The 21,436-nt window shown below is 35.1% G+C and overlaps 1 protein-coding gene across 24 annotated transcripts in view; it reads right to left on the bottom strand.

The window, feature by feature from the left end:
* Positions 1-21,436, bottom strand: part of grid1a (glutamate receptor, ionotropic, delta 1a) — a 492,166-nt gene that overhangs the window by 67,446 nt on the left and 403,284 nt on the right. For 20 of the 24 annotated variants that reach the window (XM_087290557.1, XM_087290561.1, XM_087290565.1 and 17 more), the window contains one exon: positions 6,331-6,384. In XM_087290557.1, the coding sequence (XP_087146683.1) occupies positions 6,331-6,384 (54 nt within the window). Of the gene's footprint in view, positions 1-1,307; positions 1,483-6,237; positions 6,385-21,436 lie in introns of those variants that run through there. The other 4 variants (XM_087290571.1, XM_087290570.1, XM_087290569.1 and 1 more) reach the window with 4 other exon arrangements.

Raw genomic sequence — 21,436 nt, 5'->3', positions numbered from 1 at the left:
ATAATGACAGCTATGATGGATTGGCCCCTCTGAGAACAATCTGCATTAAAGTCAAAACACGTCTTCAAATCGTAATCAGATACAAAGAAAAAAAATGTTCTTGAAGTTCAGCTGTAACCGAGGTACAAAAAAATGACCTCCAGTTTTAAAGTCTATCAATTATTGAAAGCTCTGAAGTGTTCACAGTGTGGAATTTAAGGATGTTTCTTCACACTAGACCCACCACATGTGTCCTCATGCAAGTTTTAAGAGCGCTGTGTGCCAGTTTCTAGTTATCTACCGCTTTATGAGTCCTAAAAGCGATCTAGTATGTATTAACATCAGAGAGAGAGAGTTTAAACACTTAAGGGCATAGTATAAATACATTTAGGCTCTCCACATATACAGTCTTTGCTTTTCTGCTACTTGTAATCGCTGTTAAAGTAATAGTTCACACAAAAATGTGGCACCCTTATGTCTTTTGCAAGCTCTATGAGTTTCTTATTTCCACAGACCACAAAAGATGTTGAATGATTAGCTTCTTTGAATGCAAAGAGTGACCAAGGCTGTCAAGCAAGACTATTAAAGCAATATTTCCAGTGAATGACAGCTTGCAGTATTTCACACCAAGCTGTTATTTGGGTTCCGAATATTAAGAGTCATATGAATAATGCTTGCAAAGTGCTTTTTTAAAGCTTGATAGCCCTTGGTCTCAAGCCACTTTCACTTAAACTCTATAAAGCAACTTTTGCAACCTTTTTAATATTACTTTGGACATTATTTAGAGCATTCAATTACCTAACGACTACATTTTCTCAGCTCCTTCCTATTGATTATGGCTGTCTGAGTGCTGTACTTATTATGCATATATAATCATGAGTTCAAAATTGAAGTTTGCAGCAAGCATTCAAAAGACTGGGGTCAAGAAAATCTTTAATAATTTTAAAAGAAGTCTCACTAATAGAGCATCTATTTCACACAAAAAAATACAGTGAAACTGTATTAATTCAGTATTAATTTTTTAGACTTCAAATAAAAAACATGAGTATATTTGAGTTGCAATATATTTTTGTGTAATTGATGACACTTAATTTAATTTCAATGGAAATCTTTCATTATAATATGAATATATTTAATATATTCCTCTTTGATCAACTGAAATCTTACAGTATTACTTAAAAAATAATAATTTGAAAGGTGATGTATCTGACAAATACCAGCAAATGGACCTCAAAAACAAAACGACAATGGAAACTACTGGTCTAAACACTCTGGCCTAAATCTGTTCTCTAAGAAAAAAGCTATAAATTAGCTTTTGACTCACTGACCTTCATAAATGCAGCACATTCGGCTTTTACAGTGACTTTGATCTTACAAAATATCTTTCCACAATCTTGGCAGCAGTTTAAGCGTTGGCGTTTGTACAGGAGAAGAATACCCAGAGATCACAGCGCTGCGATGACTCACTATGTGCAACCTCCAAACACATTAATCAAAACAGCCCGGCCCAACATATAAATGATCTCTGATACACGTCCCTTGGTGAAGGTATTAATTATTCATTTACTCATGACTATAAACTTTTTACTGATCAACTGATCAAGGTGATGCTAAGCAGAGTCAGGACTTCTGATGTCACGGTCTGTAATTAAATCAGCGCAGATGTTTTTAATCCTTGAACATACTGAATCAAATCTGTCATTTAATTAAACTTAAAGCGTTTGTCACAGTAAGAGACTATTCTGACATCTATTAAAGGTGAGAGTTACAGAATACAGCTGAAGATATAGATGAATGTGTGAAGGGGCTTAATGACACAATGTCATGGTGAGATCAGAGAAAATTAATATTTTTGATTTTATAGATTTCATATTTTTCTTCTCAAGTTATGAGCAAATTATTTGAGCAATGAAAAACAATTGTTTGCTTTCAGCTAAACTTTGTGATTTACTTTATGGTCAATAACAACACGGGCTCATTATGGATACATACCCGTTTATTAATTTCTGGAAAGCATAAAATATGTCCCAGAATGTATGTTTATTTGCAGTTTTTGTTTCCGCGATCCATCAGAGGCCACTGTGTATGCTTTTTCAGATCTCAAATTTCTCTCGAGAGTGCCATTCGCGGCTGCTCTTCTCATGTAAATCCAACAGAGACTGCTGTCGACTGTGACCGTCTGACCAACTTTTGATTTTGCTTTACCTGCTTTCTGGAACTGTTCTTCACTTGACTCAAACCCAACATCACAGTCAACTTAAGCATCTTAAGTCCACTGATGCACACAACAAGCCAATGGGCAAACTGGTAACAGTGGAAAAGCTGTCCACATCAGTGCCATCGGTGACACCATACCGCCCCTAAACATTCATTTTAAAGATGAAATGCAGCCAAACATACTGTATCTCTGGCAACAAAATTTGCGCTCTCCAGTAATGTAGATGAGGCCATGTATTCAAAATGTGCCAGTGTTAATCAATAATGTTGCATTTATTTGAAAAAAATATATATTATTGCAATTACAAATTTCTATTTAAATACGTTTAGATAAAATTAATTTTCAACAGCTATTAGTTCAGTCTTTGATCAAACATGCTCCCTTCAAAGTCATTCTAATAATATATATAATATATAATATAAAATTCATAATAATAAAATCACATGCTAATCCTTATTTGAGCACCAAGTAACACTTAAGTTTAGGTCACAACTCATGGTATTAACAAACTATTAACTAGTCTTTTGTGTCTCCAGAATGTGTCTGTAAAAGTGACTTTTAGCTCAAAACACCCATCAGATAATTTATTATACCTTTCAGAATATTGGATTTTTTCAGACTCTTCAAATACGTTGTGCACCCCCCCCCCCCCCCCCATGACAAACGATATGTTTATTACCATATCTTGACATTTTAAGCATAAATAATAGCCTAATGTAAAATATAAAAGCAAAACATCAGTAGGCCATTTGTATTGGGTACTCCTTGCGGTATTGGGGATGAGTCGTCTGCAAATGTCTTAAAAGTTTATACGGCCTCAAGCATTGGTTAGCAAGTACTTTGCCACAGATAAAGCACTGTGGCTGGGTCAGGGACTCTTTGCTTCGATAAAATGGAATAAAACCATAGTTCAGGTAAATATCTTGGTATTTCCTGCATTTCATGGATCCAGTGTTGCTAGTGCTGTGACCCGAAATGTTTGGAGCTTCATCACCTGGGTACACTATGCTTGGGTCTTTACTATTTGCTGCTGTTGACGAATCAGTAAGACTCAGTCTTTTTTTGTGGAGGACGAATTACAGATTTGTCCATTTTTGGTCAACCAAGGGATAAAATGAACTAAGGCAACTTGATCGTCCTAATTGGTTCTAATTGTCCAATGCTAAAAATTTTTAAATATGGTGCTACTCCCCACAGATCTCCACGAGGCCCCCTTGTGGATCGGGACCTCCCTGTTGGGAACCACTGTATTAAAGAACAGTTAACATCTTAATAATAGGCAGGTAATAAGATAATAGTTAATAGCATGAACTGTGACCTTATATAAAGTGTTACCGAGCATCCTAAATGAACAGTAATAATCGCTTAGCAACAGAAAAAAAAAAATTACAACTGGACTTTTGCTTTAGACACTCATATACAAGGTTCAGTGCAAAATTCATGAACTCTTCCCGATTTTCTGCCATGAGTTTGATAAACGAAAACCGTAGAGGCCTAATTTGTGTTCAGATGTGTTGTGGTGACCTTCGTGTCAGATGTGTGTTGAATTTATTCACAGCCAATTTATTCATCTTTAATTCAGGATAACAGGCAAACAAAAGCGATTTTATGTGAATATCTAATCATTTCTAGTTTGAATGTGATGGTGCTTTAATTTGGACATGCTAAATCTATTCTACACAAATGAGCAAAAATGAAACAAGACTGGTGGAAAACAGAATTAGCATTAGAGGCTTATATTAAAACCAAAGCTTCTACAGTAGAAGAACAGCATATCATTTACATACAGTACAAGTACAACAGCACTAGTGATTATATTCTGAGTGCACAAACTGTACATGGTCACAGTCATCAAATTTTGTGGTAAAAGCATTAGCAGTTTTATATCAGTGACGCGGTATTATCAGCTAGATTATTTTATGAAAAGTGCACTTATACTGAGTGCGTTAACATTTCATATTTTCTAATCATGTGTGTACTGTTTCACAGACTCAAGTGGAGAATGACAGCATGTTTTCAATGTTGTTATGGAATAAGTGGGCAGATCCAGTATAATAGGAGAGAGAGAAAAAAGGACAAAGAGGAAGAGATACACGTTACATGTATTTATTTCTAACATGACACCTGATGAATGAGGCAGATATTCAGACTCACTCAGTCAATCTCTCTCATGATACTCATACTCAATACAATTAGACACTCAACATTCTTTTATTAGTTTTGAATCTGTGGCAAAAGTTGAAAAACACTCACCAACTTCTTTCAAACCTATACTGTAAAAAATGCTGGGTTCCAAACAATTCCTTCAAGTTGTCCAAACAAAAGTTGTTAACTTATTCATTTTTTACAAATTTAAGTTAATTGATTACAAAAACAATTAAATTGTTCCTAAAAAATCTTATGAATTGTTTTGTTTCAACTTATTTTAAATAAATTTAAACAATCAGCTAAGGTAATTTTTTAATGTGTATATGACTTTAGTAGAGCACAGATGACAGTGCATGGAGATTTACAAATCAGTCAATATCGGAGATAATATCGGAGATAATAAAATTTCTTTAAGTAAATAAACCAATAAAAAACTAACAAAAGCTAAACCAATTTAGGTATATACAATACATAAATCAATTCGTTTTATAAAACTTTCATTTTACAAAAGCCTATCTGAAAAAAAGATTTTAGATGTTTTCTAAAAACAATAAACACCCAAGGTTTGACATATTATTTATTAAGTATTTGGATACGATTATAATAATCAAATCATGCAAACAGAGCCTTTTTTGAATGAGTGAAAGCAGAAACTAGGTGATCTTTTTTTTCTGTAGGCTAGGCTATCTTTTTTTCTTAAATATATGAAGAGCTTTATTAGTGCATAGCTGCTGAGCGCAACGAAATATAGACAATACTTTATTACTTATTAACTCAATATTGTGATGCACTATTTTCAAAAGTAACTTTCCTCAACACTGCTAATGGCCCTGGGCATTTTGTGCATTTTAACAGCCTGTTGCGCTAGGCCAGTTGAAAACAGTTAACTCTGAGAAGAAAAAGCACACTATGTTAGTCGCGTAATATTTCATTCTCCAATCAAATGAAAGCAGACAGGGTTTCCGTTGAGGTGAAAGCAGTGTTTGTGTTGTCAAGATGACTTCAGAGACTTTTAAAGATGGACGAGAGAATAGTCGCTTTTTCGAGTTATCCAGAGCAGTATGACTTCACAAATCGTGAATATCACAATATTGTTAAAAAGCAGCCGATCAGTCTGGCAATTTTTTTCTCGTCAACAAAAAAGGCAGTGCCTTGCGTTTTCAGAACAGGAAAGCACGTTCAGTGTGATAGCCATCCACTTTCCACTGTATAGACGAGAGTGCCTAGACATTCATATAACTTTTTAAGAACAAACCCTTTAATCCTAAAATACAACTTTTTTAAATGTCAGAATGGGATCAAATACACACATTCTTGTTTTGCTGGAAGCTCATGTAGCAGTAAAAGAATGATTCTTTCTCCATGTGAATGGTTTTGAAATCCCATTTGTTGTGTAGATGGATACAGAGTGCTTTTGGAAAAGCTTAAGTATGGCTTTGTTTTCTCCCAGAGAAGCAAAGTAAAAGCAAAGTTTTTCTCTTGCTCTCTCACTCTCTTTATAAAACTATTGTCTCATGCTTCTTTGGTCTATTCGGTTGAAAAGTCTGTGTCAACACATCAGACAGAAACATAAGAGTTTTTTTTACCGTTCAGCCAACACTTATGCTCTCTGTCTTCTTGACTCGGCTCTTATTGGGCCAAACTCTTTGTGCTTAGCTCTCTTTGGTTTTTCTAGGGCCAGACTCTCATTAGGTTGTTCTTCCATCTAGCTCTCAGTGAAGAGAGTCAGAGAGAGAGAAACAGAAATAAAGCGAGCAAAACTCTAAGTCGTGCCAGTGTAATAATCCACTGTCAGCTTTGCTCTAGCATGGTGACAGCATATTACACACTGAATGAGAGATGTGCCACATATCAAACATTGTAAGTTGAAATTGGAAATGAAGATGGCAGACTGCATTTGGGCTGCCAACAGCTTTGAGGGTTGATGCCTCTTTTCAGAAACAGATAAGAATGAGTTATGAAACTCATTATAAATATGTGCTTACCTCATTGGCGTACACCCAGTGACTATCTTTGGATGCTAGATTGGTTTCCACTGCCTGCAGAACACAAAAAGACAAAAGGATGCAAAATTACTGGGAGGAAAATAAAAGAAAGCTTGATCTACATCAACAAGTAGAAGCTCAAGCAATGGACACTGAGAGCCAAGGGCACTCTTTAAAGCAAGCTTTTGTAAAACATTTTAAGGAGCATTGCTATTTCAGAACACATTTTGGGCTCAATCATACCAATTGAACACAAAGTATAGCGTTACCTTTAACGCTTTGAATCATTATGGAAAAACAAAATTATTTTCCCAAAATAAAATAAAATAAAATAAAATAAAATAAAATAAAATAAAATAAAATAAAATAAAATAAAATAAACATTAGCAATCTAATTATTTGTCTTAATCTAAATAAGACAATAATATGATTAAGGAATTTACATGAGTTGCTTTTTGAATGTTCCTTCCATGATCCCGTTTCAGATATTATAGCACATAGATCAATTAATGCCATTATGTCATTCTGCTATTTCTTCTAAAGTTTCATGCAATTTCAGGTGTTTCATTAAAATTTTTTTAACTTTAACAGCAGTTTTGCAGTTTTACTTTCATTCAGGGACATTTCATTCATGCCCTCGTGACAAACCAGATATTGGATGCGTGTTTGAAGTAAGACCTGGTGGAAGAGTGTTGTTTTAAAATAATTTGATACCTATTTTGATTTCAAGATGCGGGTGTCTGTGGACCTTTACTGACTTGTGAGGTGCCAAACAGCCATGTGTGTATGGAATATATTATCACAAAATGGAATGAAAATCCTACATGAAGGTAATGGTTTAATTAACCCTGTAAAGTCCACGGTTGCAGAATTGCAACCTCACTTTTAACAATAAAAAAGCAAGCAAATGTTGTTGTTTTTTCCCTCAAAACCACTTTAACATGATTAATGGGTCCTTCTGTGTGTACTCACACTGCAATTGGATAGAAAAAAAGTGTTTATAGGTCAGGTCATCCTGCCATGAACGTACTCCCATTGAGGTGATCTCCTTTTTTGCACGTCTAGATTCTTCAAGATTAATTAAATTCCTTAAACATTTTTTTGTGTTTATTACAATATCTAGAACACATACGTAGTCTGTAATTTTATAAAACATTAATCAAATTTGATTTAGAGCTTATTATGTCTATGTTATAATTCTACAACTTTGTATCAGAGAGGTAGCCTGTTGCATTGTTGAATTATATATTTCTATTTAGCTTTTTCAAAAGTTAACAATACAGAACACTGAAACTAATCAGCAAACAAAGTAAAGTAAAACATACACACAGTATATAAAAATTTATAATAAAAAAGGTGGAAATAGAGTATAAACCAATGAACAAAAACTATTTTGTCAACTCAAATCATGTGGTTCTGTTTTAATATAATCAAAAATGGATTCCAAATCTTTTTAAATAATTCACCCTTTCCTCTCAAACAATTACATGATCTTCTCCAATGGCATACAGTTGCAAACTAGACTGTTGTATTGTTCAGGGACAAGGTGTGAATGGTCTTGAATGTGAACTCATTAGCAGTCCCTTTTAGTATGATAAGTAGAGACCATAACAGGCAATTCGAACAATATTGGTTGAATGTATTGTTGAGTTCTGATTATCATTTGCTTTGAAATGGCATTGAAACTGTCTGAAAAATGTAAATCTGCTACAAGATAAGTGCTATTCTCATATTTAAATAAACTTTTCCAAACTTTTCATTTTCAGAATGCCATCAGTGCAGAAAGGCCGTCTATTCAGTGTGCAGGATGTGATTGCTGCAGTACAAAATGGAGAGAGTGATTTTAAAATGGATGCAAGTAATGCAAGAGAATGAAGATGCAGGTGAAATGTGCAAGTGAAACCAATAAAGATGTGGACATCAAGCCCCAACCAAAAAAAAAAAAAATAGAAGACAAAAAAAAAAACTTGCTCATTCTTTTCTATATTGGGTCTTACAAGGTGTTTACATGTCACAGCCATTTCACCCTGCAGCCCAAGAATGGTTACTTACTGAAGCTAAGTAGAACTAAGCCTGGTCACCTGGATTGGAGACCACATGGGAAAACTAGGTTGCTGTCGGAAGTGGTGTTAGTGAGGCCAGCAAGAGGCGCTTAAACTGCTGTCTGTGCAAGTTCTAATGCCCCAGTAAAAGTGAAAGCCTCCATCATGGCCTCCCAATCATCTCCATCCACTAAATTGGCTCTATCACTGTCTCTTCACTCTATCAGTAACACTCTATCCTGGTATGTTGTGAGCACACTGGTGCCGTTGCCCTGTGGCTGCTGTGGCATCATCCAAGAGGATGCAGCACATTGGTGGTGGTGTGGAGAGACCCCCCTCTTGATTGTGAAGCCCTTTGGGTGTATGGCCATACACGCTAAATTCGCTATACAAATACATATTCCATTACATACATGTCTGTACTTCACTTCAATTATCTGACAAAAATCAGCATACTCCACGTCTTAATTACATTTTTATTTAGTTTGATTATGACTTTAGTCGAATTAAAGTAATCAAAAGTCGCTGTTTATGGTAGACTTTCAATCATAGTATTGTCTTATACATATTAAAATCGGATTATGGGTGTCCATGTAAACATACTCATCAACATGAGTGTTGTATTGACACCGGCATTGATTTAGAGATAACAGTGATTCTAATTTAAGCAAGAACAAATACTCTTTTTTTTTTTTTTGCTGTTTTTATGCTCAACATTTTTGAATGGAAACACTGAACGATTCTAAATTTGTATAGGTGCACATATTCAGTATTTGTTTTGTTATACACATACAGGTAAGTATACTTTAGTCTTCATACAGGCAGTCCATGGTTCAGCATTCTTTAGAAATACAGTCCTGCTGGTGAAATGCAATGCCAGTCAATGAAAAGGAATGGTGACTTTTGAATATCTGGGTGTGAATCTTGACAGCGGACACAGTGGAATATCTCAGTGCGATAGGAACACCTGCTGAGGGACAGTCTGCCTTTCATGTTTAGGGAATATATTGGACTAACCGCAGGCTGTAATGAAGCGATAAGACCGCATTGCAGGATTCTGATCAAACATGTTCCTTATCAAACATCCTGACCAGTTTCAATACTGGTATATTCTACCCAGAAAAGAGATAGTGCAAGTGTATTTCCAAGTTCGACCTCAGACGGATGAAATGCAAAAAAAAAAAAAAGTAATTTTCTTGCTCAAGCTGCATTTCTAAGTGCACATTGGATGCTGGAAAAGATTACAAAACAGCTGGAGGCTGGAATGCATGCTTCAAAACAATGGAGTTTGTCTTGGGGGTTCTTTACATCAACTTGAAAAATATTGATCTGAATTCTTCTGCTGAATTGCTCTTGGATTCTCAGCTCAACGAATGCACCACATGTACTTTAGTCTGAGAGATTCACAGTTCACATTCTTTCAACCATCCAGGAGAAAGCATTGGACGAGAGCCTCTACTTGCTGTTCTATTCACGTTTCCCGTAGTGCAGCCAACAAAACCATCTCATCATAATGCTAATTTAAATGCAGCGTGAAGATATTGGAGGGTAATCCCCAAAGTCATAACCAAGTTCCCCTTGCTTTCTGCAGGATGTTACATGACAACTCTTTCTCTCTGGTATGCCATAGATCAGATCAACAAGGGGTTTCCATGACTACACTCCATGACTGAAAAGTGCGCCTCTGTGACTTATTCAACAGGACTTCATGATTTCATGAAGACAGCTTTGATCTCTTCATTCTTCCACCTTCAAAGATCTTTTTGTGATTGTGACGTCTTTTACTGCAAAAATTGTGATGTTACTGTACTGAGCAGAGGTTGAGATCCATTCCTTCATCCCAACTGCTTTATAGAGTATCACAAATCAAAGTGAGAACATATGCATGATCCAACTTGAATAACAAACTGCAAAACACAAAAAACTGAGGCAAACAGAATGTTTAAATGAGGTGTCACAGTCGCTTTTGAATAATGCAATTCATTAGCTAAAGCAGAATGTAAACAGACAATTATCTTTATTATTTCAGTGTCACTTTTGGAAAGACAATTGAGACTTAATGACTGTTAGTGTACTGGAATACTCTGCTGTGTTGATTAGGAGAACAAATGATTCCGTCATTTGACAATTTATTCTAGGGGTTTGAAGCCGTGCTAGTGTGAACTGTGGTTTGTTTGCTCCCATGTTTAAAACAAGTGTAAAAAAGCATATCAATTAAAATGTTTTAACACTTTTTTTTAGATGGAATGCAATAAAAACCAGTGTCTTTCGGTCACAATGTCTCCTTAGTGCCTCACGCAGCACTTATCTTTAGTGTATGTTTCATTTCTGCAAAGTTTCTAAATCTTTAACATTCTTCTGAAGTGTAACTTTTGTATTATGTTTCTACTTTACACCTAACACAGGCATTAATATTTAGTTTTTTTCAAAAAATTATTTAAAAAGTAATTTTAAAAAATAGCTGTGATTAGTCATTTTTTATCATTTTGTTGTGCTTTTATCAATTATATACAGTGCTTAGCTAAGTACACCCCATTTTGAAAATGAATATTTTGATCCATTTATCAGTTAATAAAGTGAATTTATTTTGGTGCATTTGAACAAAACAGATTTACCAAACAGAGATATTTTTTTAAAATAATATTTTAGTCGCTGAACATATTCAGAAACTGAAAGATAATACAATCACATTCAAGCAAAATACTGAGTACTAATCAGTACTGACTAATCTAATGTATATGGACAAATAAAATATTGTATAGCTGATTGGTTCATCAGTAACAACTTGGTCCCAGTCTCAGCCAATCAGATCACTCCAGCTTACTATTTATATTTTTTGTACGCCAGCTGTTTGTCAGTCTTTTTTTGGCTCGATTTGTTAATGGATTTTGTGCTTGTTTGCTTGCTTGATTTTGTGATTATATGCCCATTTTGTTCAGTTTTGTTGTTACATATTTTCTGTCTTCACCCTTATTTACAATGTGTTGTCGTTTTGGTTTATTCACTGTCTGTTTTTACCTGTGTAATCATTCATTCTCTTTCCTCATGTTTCCCTAAAGAGGTTTGGGAGAAAGACTGGTAGGTAAGTAGGTCACGTGACATACATTTCAACACATAGGAGTTCAACTTTCTAGAGATACACTAGGGAAGGGGGAGAGTGCCAACCCATGTGTTTTTGGTTAAGTAAATAGTTAGTGTAGTTTTGGTAAGACGTCTTTAACGTTGAAGACTTATCTTTCACAATTTTATTGAGACTGTTTGGTTTTAATTGTTTCTTTGCTTTGCGCCACCCATAGCCAATCTTTCTAATTTATGTTTTGTTTTGGTTGTGATATGTAAATATTGTAAATAGCTCACTCAATGCTTCACCTATCACCACCGGTAATAAATTACTTTATTTGCACAGCAATTCTTGTCTGCGGTCATTACTTTGAGTACAATTTTTTTGTGTCTGTTTGAACCAGATCCTTAAGTGTGCAACCCGACTTCCCTAGGCTGCCCACTGCTTGTAACACTGAGCACTGTATGTATATGATTAATATATTATTCTCTTGGTAAAAATGTGTTGATTTCAACAAAATAAAATGAACATGACGGTCAAAAACTTTTAAAGAGGTGTCACATTCTTACTTTTTTGGTAAAAAAAGAAAAAGAGAAAGGATTTTCCAACAACAACAAAAGAGACAACTTTTTCAGATATTTCATGATTTAGAAATGATTGTGGAACGGCTGGATGCTTTCTTGGATGTTTCTAAAAGTCTGATAAATTGCCTGACTACAAATATCTTAAGATTTTAGGTTGAAAGCAGCTCTCTTTCTTTGAGCTGTTGAGCACTGATTGCAGTGTCCCGTCTCCAGCTGTTTTGAACCTTGAACAAAACCAAAGGCAGCACTTTTCTGAGCCGTGATTTTCAGTAAAAACCCCATCGGTTTTCTTTCTATCATTTCATCACACATGCATCATACATGAGTCCCTCTTAAGATGTAAAAAAAATGCTACAGCATTGATGCACGGCCATGATAAAGAAAAAACACCCTAGCCCTGCTATCATTTAACAATTCATGTAGCTCAGCTAGAACAGCATTGGCAAGGTCATGGGTTTGATTAATTTTTAAAAGCATCTATGCGTCTTCCAAATGCATAAATGCAACATCACACAAGCATTATCCTTTCAACATTATTCTTTCACACTTTACAAGGCACTTTGCACATTTGCGTTCATTCATGTCACAGTATATAAGATCGACTCCTGCACTCCCAGCATGCTAGCTGCCCACTAATATGTTCCCGCTGCACAAGTGGGTGAACCTGGCACACTAAAAGCTGTTGATGAGATTTAAACTGCCAAACAATGTGAATCTGTGTGAATTGAATAGGGCTGGGTAAACATATTGATTCTTTGATTTTAATCGATCTACATTTTAACTAAACAATATTGATTCAGGAAACCCGCAGAACCCGAGACTAATGTGTGGAAGTGTTTTATGTTCACAAGCAATGACGGTAAAGATGAGGTTGACAAATACCTGTTATTTCTAAAGCAGATGCAAAGAGTGAGCATGATGTGATTTAAAACAATTGAACCTACTATAATTAGCAACTAAATGTGTGTGCAATGAATATGCTGTGGTGTGATTGATCCAAGCACTAATGACAAGGAGGGGGGGCAAGGGGGGGAGGAAAATGCTTCAGTCTAGTTGTCAAAGACTGTCTGTTAAATTCAGTTTAAAAGCCTGGAATTGAGCACTGCAAAGCATGAATATCTGTCTATGTTACATAGGTACAAAGTACATAATAAAATTTTGAAAATGTTATGATCTTTCTGTAGTAAAAGTTGTATCAAAGAGTACAAATATATTCTCCATTCTGCTCAATACTGGAGGCTTTTTTAAGACGAGCTCTGAACAATCATGATTTACTATTTATATAAAAGGGTTTTTGATGCTGTTAGCATACTGTATACTGTAGTGCAGTTTCAAAAGTGAAAAACAAGTATGAAATGTGGGAAGTGAATGCGCTAAATGTTCTATGTAGATAATGTTAATTTAATTATTTTAATTAAGGACAAAAATTGACTGAAAGTGTTGATGAAGGTTAGGTTTAATAGGTTAATGTTGTCCTAACACCTACCTCTCTTAATGTTAAAGTAATACCTTGCTACCTTAATAGTCTATTTCTTACACTCTGAAAATAGACTGTGAAAATCAGTAATAAAAATTGCAAAAATTAAAAACTTATCTGTCTTAGGTGTTTGATGAGGTGCTTGCCCAAGGGGCCAATATTTGCTAGAGGTGCCAGTGAAAAATTCAGCTATAACAAACAAGACTTACAAAACAACATGTGTAGGCTCGCAAACACAACAGTTACTGCAGTTTAATGGACAACTTGATTTGTATACACTGTCCAGCCAGTTTTAACAAAGGTTGAATTTGGAACATGTTATTTGTGGTACTTGGTTTAAATGAGTTCATTTTATTCTTGCACATTTACAAAATGTTAATTATAACAGTATTGTGCATTGTGCAGTTTAAGCTTGCAGTGTGTGCACTGTATGTTCGTATTTACAATTCATTGTTACAGTGTGTGTTGCTGGAATTATAATTGCTCAAATATAATTGCATGTATGTTGTTAATGGAAATGTGTATTTCATGAATAGAGCTGAGTAAAAGGGTTTTGTTACCAGCATGTTTAATTATGGATTCCATGTCTGAAAAACGAACATTTTAAATTAAATGCTGATAATTGATACAGAATCAAATTGAGCTAAAATTTAATTTAATTAAGACCACATAAAAAGAGTCAAATTGCCAAATTGGTTGCAATACCCAGCCGTGGTTGAAATTCCACAGAACTGAATTAAAAAATAATTTAAGGAAAAACAAATTCCTTCAACAGCTTCACACATGCAATCACATGAACAAACATGTGAATCAGCTTCAGTGAGATTGCTCATGTAAAACATGTATTTTCTTTAGAATGAGTGAAAACACATATACATTGCTCTCATGTAGCAATATAAAACAGTTAAAAAAACACCATAATTCAACTCTCGCTGACAGAAGCAACATAAAGAAATAAATGAATCTTCTGAAGTGGATGTACAATTTAAAATGAAATTCAGTCTGCGATCCGCATTGTTTCTCTACACATTTTTGTCTTTACTGCCTGTTTCTGAGAGGGAAAAAAATACCTGTTTTGTTTCTGAATTAACCTTTTTTTGCCTTGGATGTCTTTGTTCTAGAGCTTGCGAGAAAGTGTAAATATTGTGTTCTGGTAAAATTCTGAAAAACAATAAAAAAAGACTTATACCAACGTAAACATTTCAGTTGCACCGGTGATGCTCTCCCAGTGCTGTTTCATAATTAAATTGTTGAAGTTGAAAAATAAACAGCTAGTAAAAAAAGCTGTGCCCTTGAAAGACACTGCGTTAAGATCACGTCTCACTTCCTCAGGCGTAAATTCAAAAAAGCATAGACAATTGCAAAGAGAAGTCGTCATGGGAAAACCTGTGGATTTAAAAAAAGGAAAATCTCATGGTCAATGCGAGGATGAATAGGTCTCATAAAAGTTTGATGCTTCAAACTCACATCCATTCAACAGCCTTTAATGGGAGAAAGGTGCTTTGCTTGAAAAAAGCAGTTGCGATCTGACCAAATTTAATACACAAATGCTATATGCCAGGATATAGCCAGAGTGCAACAACATGAATTAAGACTTTTTCATTACTTCTCCCAGAAAAAGCACCAAAACACATTTAAGTAGTACAACCGAGGATAGAATGCAGTATAAATTGGGCTGAGATATTGCTCCACTCAGTGAGACTCTCGGTGATTGGACGATGGGGAGCTATAGTGAGCTTTGATTGGCCCATTCATTGGTTTTCTGACAAAATGGAAAAAAACAACAACTGGAGTATGAACACATGTCTTCTTTATTGCGATGAGTGCAAGGTGAATGCATTAACAGCTCTCCCACAACTACCCTCACGCCTCAGATACATCTGTCCTCAAAATAATGCCCAAAAACGATTGCAGATCTGAAATAAAATCAATATGCGCTACTCGCAAAGCTTATTTTCCAATTTTCGGCCAGGAGGAATGCCTGCGCTGGTCATGTTCACCTCAGAGATGCAGGGTAACAAACAAAGCAAATCGCATCGGGTGTCAATATTCGTTAGGTTTGTCGACAACACTTGAAAAAGAGCCACTTCCTGTGTTGCAGGCTTGCACGTATCGCCTGATGGGGTTTGTTTATGTATCTCCACACATTTCACACGCATGACAGCATTCTGACAAAAGCAAAGTTCACTGGCAAACCACCAGTAATCCTTGGAGACAAACGCAGAGAAAGTGCGGCTAGGCTTTTCCATTACTGACAGACCAAGTTAATTGCTTTTCATGCTAATAGCCGCAGTTTCACTTTTAAATTAAAGCAGGCAATAAACGAAACATGACGATACCATAAATGTAAACAATAGAATTAAAATAAGCACATTATCTAATTTGCGACTCTTTTTAATGACTACAGGGTGCTCCGTTAAATGTAAACATTTATGTAAATAATGTTTTTTTGTTTTTACTCCTTAGGGAAGAAAGAGTTTATGAAAGAAAGAACTGCAAGAGGTTTCCCTGTGTCATCACAAGAAATATCACTGGAAGAAAAGCAAATAAACAGAAATCTGCAGAGAAGTGACACAGCCACCTGTGAAGTGCTGTCAAGAGCAGTTTAAGCAGGTGGAGGAGAGATGAGAGAGATGGAAACAGCCTGTTGTAGGTGAAATGTGGGAATGGACGTAATAATGAGACTGTCGTAAAGCACTAACTAGGATATAAACAGTCTGTTTAACCAACCTACCCTTATCTGAAATTCTGGCCTGTACTTTTTTTCAATGTCTGTCACACTCTCTAACAGTTTAAATGATCTCTTCTGAACAGTCATAAACATGCTCTCTCTCTCTCTCTCTCTCTCTCTCTCTCTCTCTCTCTCTCTCTCTCTCTCTCTTTCTCCCCATCTAACCATCAATATGTGCAACAAACAATCAGTTGAAAGCCAATGAGAATTGATTCCCTGACACTAAGATTTGCAGGAGAGCAGGATGTCTTTCATGGACCAGGATTGAGTTCAGACTCTTGAATCAGACACCTACTGATTGCTGTCAATCCACAACAGGATAAACAGCAGCAAAACAGACAGGGGATCCACTTCTGCTGGGCCATGCATAAACTGTTTAACATTATGGAAAACTGCGGGACAACACATTTTGAAGATCGATTCTTCCATAGGGATGTGCTGAACTACACATCTGCACAATCGACTGTTGGAACACAAAAGAAGATATTTTGAACAACAATGAATGTCAGTGGCATACAAACAACATTATAACCTCACTCACTATATTTGTTTTGATAATGGAAATAAATAAATAAATACTGGTCATTATTGCTGAAGTGAAATGGTTTGAAAAGTTTATTCTGTGAACACTTTTAGAAATAAACATATAACATCTGTCACTAGTGAAGTACCTTTTCAAAAGGTACTTTTTGTTCCTAACAGGTCCTTAAAGGTACATATTAATATATAAATAATATATTTAAAAAGCATACATTTCAACAAAACAGGCTCATTGTGAAAACATAACCTTGTATACACTTACGGGGAGTGTAAATTATGTGGCAAGAGCTATGTATGGTTTTAAAACGAATGATACGAGGTAGTATGACGCCGAAGATGGCTTCTGTTTTTGTTTGTGCTACACTCTCAGAAATAAAGGTGTACGCAAGCTGTCACTGGGTTGGTACCTTTTCAAAAGGTACAAATTTGTACATTAAAGGTCCATATTAATACGTCAAGGGTGCATATTAGTTTTGTACAAAGTACAAAAGTGTTCCTCTTAAATTTTTTAGGTACTAACATATACTTTTGAGACATAAATATAGACTCTAAGCACAAATGTGCACCTTCTGAAAAGGTACAACCCCAGTGACAGCTCTCATGCCTTTATTTCTGAAAGTGTACCAATGGACCACCTACCATCGTGTGGATGGCTTTTCATCTGTTACCAATTTGCTCTGTAGTTTGCCACATATGTCATCAAACTTGTGATGCAGAGAGGAGTTGACCGCAATAACAGGGTTTCGAGTTCAGTAAAGAACGATTCCAGAAAGAAGGTAAAACAAAAGGTAAAAAATAAAATAAACAAGTAAATAATGGGGAGAATGTGGTAACGTGAAAAAGTGGTAAAAATCAGTAACTGCGAGGGATTGCTTTTTCTAAATTGCTTTTGAAAACACTATCGGTTGGGTTTATGGAAGGGGGTGGGTGCTGCAACCCAACACTTGGAAACACCCACACACATACACTACGACCAATGTAGCTTATTCAATTAACCTATATTGCATGTCTTTGGGCTGTGGGGTAACCGGAACACGCAGAAAAAACCCCCCATACAAACAGAGAGAGAAAGTGCAAACTCCACGCAGATAAGCAAACTGAACTAGCCGAGGCTCAAACCAACGACCTTCTTGCAGTGAGGTAATAGTGCTACCCACTGTGCCACCATGCTGCAGTACTTATATTTAAAAATTCAAAAATATTTTGTCCAGTACTCATAAGGAAACTAAGAATTCATTTATTTAGTCTTTAAAAAAGAATTTATCAATTTTGTTGTAGTATGTTAAAATAAAACTAAATTTTTATACCACCAGTGATATACTACACATTTCAGAACAAATACTATAAAAATATCTAAATTACTTGGAAAATATATGAAACAGCTTTATTTTTCACATGTTGCCTTGCTTCTTTATCAGGCAGTGACTTTAAAGACAATGTTTGCACAAAGAGACACAAAATTACAACCAATTTCAGCTTTCAGTCACCATCTTTATTTTATTTTGTTCTCACAGTAAACATCACATGATTGTGTATTCCCGCACACTGAATGCATCCTTCGAAGGCATCAATTTTCAGTTTTTGCACACAGCCTCTGACTCATCCCTACTCTCTGCTTCTACATTTCTCTCTTACCGCTCACAGATTCACTATTGTAGCTTCAGCTCTGTCTAATTCTAAGCTGGACCTTGTTAAGTTAGATAACCTGTTGCTATGGTAACTCTGATCCAGGCTTGTCTTCCTGAGAGAGTGTTTAATTTAAGATGGAAGGCTTCAGACAGACGCCGCTCTGTCCGAGAATGCAACAGCTATTCATTAGACTGAAAATGAGCATTAAATAAGGCTTACTATCCATCTAGCACATGAATTAAGAATGCGAGATCGATGCTTCACAAAGAAAAACCAACATCCGCAGGGAACAGTGAAGAGATCTATTCTTTTATTTATCACCTTGTCATGTGTTGACATGTTTGGCTTCGTTTTTTCGCCCCTGGATATCTGCATTTACATTCATGAACATGTATAAGACACTGGATGCAGGACGATAATTAGACTCATGAATCTAGAATGAATAAGCACACCTTTATTACAAGGACCTTCATTGCATTTCTCACTCTCGTCTAATATCAACACACTCTTTTTTCCAACTACTCAGGCTTTGACATTTGGTCTGGACTATTTTTTAATGCACTAAGTTCCCCTTTGTTATGGTTAGTGTACTTTATTGCATACAGTTTGCATCAGATCAGATGCATTTAATCATTTTCAAGTATTTGCAAATGTAGAAATCATTTCAGACTAATGTATTTATACTAAATTTTAGATATTTTAAGTCCTAAAACACCACGGTTACCCTAAACTTAACCCCTTCACAACAATATTAAACCGCTGCAGGCAAATAAATGTTCAGCCACATGTATTATAACCAAATTGCATAATATTTTAAGTTTTCTGAAGACTTATGACATCTACAAAGTGCAAAACTTAACACTAAATGTTAATTGTACCATTAATTAATGTCATTTTTTCAATTTCAAACAATAGATGAAACTCTGTCATCAAATGCATCAAATGATAACCAATGGCATTTCAATCCGCAGTTTTTGAAATTGGTTGTGATTTGAACATTAAAGCGGGAAACTCTGATAACTTTTGTGCCTGTTCCTCACACAAATCATTATTTGGCCTCAGTAGACTCGGAACGTTTGTAATTTTTCAAATAAATTGTGACTGGAGTTGTTTCTGTCATTTAGATGCAGAGTTTTAAACTGCCAAACGGTTTGTTTTAGATATAAAAAACATTTTTTTATACTGAAATGACAGTGAGTATATAAACTGAAATCCTTCAACATACCATGCTCAGAATACTTGAGTATACCCCATTTTGAAAAAGAATATTTTCATCCGTTTCTTAGTGAATATAGGCTATGTATTTTGGTGATTTAAACAAAACAGATTTATTAAACCGATATATTAATCAAAATAATATTTAGTACACATATTTAGAAATTGAAAGATAATCCAATTAAATTCAAGCAAAATATTGCAAAAACAAATTACAACCTACAAAATTTCAAAAAAAAAATTTTTTCTGTTTTTTGCTTCTCTTAATTTTCCTTTTTTTAAATTTGTATTTAATATTTTTTCTATAAATTATAAATTTGGGTGTACTAGTTTTTCGATTATTATGGTGAGTTATTTTGTTAGATAGGCTCCAAATTTGGCTTTAGTATTGACTAATCTAATGTATATGCACTAATATATTATTGTACAGCTTCCTATTAAAAGTATGAATTTTAAAAAATAGATTTGTGAGGGGTGTACTTATATATGGGCAAGGCAGTGGCGCAGTAGGTAGTGCTGTCGCCTCAAAGCAAGACGGTCGCTGGGTCGCTAGTTCGAACCTCGGCTCAGTTGGCGTTTCTGTGTGGAGTTTGCATGTTCTCCCTGCCTTCGCGTGGGTTTCCTCCGGGTGCTCCGGTTTCCCCCACAGTCCAAAGACATGCAGTACAGGAGAATTGGGTAGGCTAAATTGTCTGTAGTGTATTAGTGTGTGTGTGAATGTGTGTGTGGATGTTTCCCAGAGATGGGTTGAGGCTAAAAAGGCATCAGCTGCAAAAAAAACTTGCTGGATAAGTTGGCGGTACACTCCGCTGTGGCGACCACGGATTAATAAAGGGACTAAGCCAACAAGAAAATGAATGAATGTACTTATATATGCCGAACACAATAGATAATGACAGTATTATACTTTATTAATGATCATTATATAATTTATTATCAATAAATCTCTCATGCTCTTCGATCAATGTGAATTGAGACAACTATCTGACTGTGTCACAATGTTCTGTGCATTCCTAATTTCTAACACAGTATAAAAGTTGTAATAATAATGCCAAAACAGTATACTTTTTTATAGGATGTGCTTTAACTTAGTAAGAGGACATCTACTGTCAGACAGAGAATTTTTCTCAAAGAACACCAAGAAACGTTATGTGGAAATCCACATGGTATACTATTAAGTCTGCATAAAATAGCATTTGCAACCCATTTTTACTCATAAAATATAATGCATTTTGAAGAGTATTCAACAAAGAAAAATTGTGCTATTTGGAGAAACGCACATCTGAATGCATAGAATCTGGTTTTTGGAAATCCTCAGTAGAAAAGTAAAATGATATGCTGACATCAACTGAAAAGATTATAACCAGGGAGAATATATATATATATATATATATATATATATATATATATATATATATATATATATATATATATATATATATATATATATATATATATATATATATACACACACACACACACATTTTTATAAGAAAAGAACAGCGAAAAGAAGAAAGCTGACACATAGTGCCAGTGGCGGTTCTTGACCACAGTAACTAGAGGACAAGCATGGAGCTTTTAAGGGGCACATTTAACCATTGATCTATTCCTACAATCGGAAATATTTCATTCACGTTTCCCACACCATTTATTATATCACATTTCTCTATCCAAAAGATTAAGTTAATACAAATGTTTCTATTTTCTTAAATTTAAAGTTTGCCTAAAATGTTACCTGTTTTTCAAGCCAGTCAAATAAGGTATTATTGTATAATAGCATGACTAATGTATTATCATTATTTGCCCATTATTGAAATCTATTCACTA

This window comes from Danio rerio, chromosome 17 (genome assembly GCF_052040795.2).
Source record: "Danio rerio strain M-AB ecotype USA chromosome 17, GRCz13ab, whole genome shotgun sequence".
NCBI classification, from domain to species: Eukaryota; Metazoa; Chordata; class Actinopteri; order Cypriniformes; family Danionidae; genus Danio; species Danio rerio.
The sequence above is the reverse complement of the archived record's forward strand: the minus strand, read 5'-3'. Positions and strand labels throughout refer to the sequence as shown.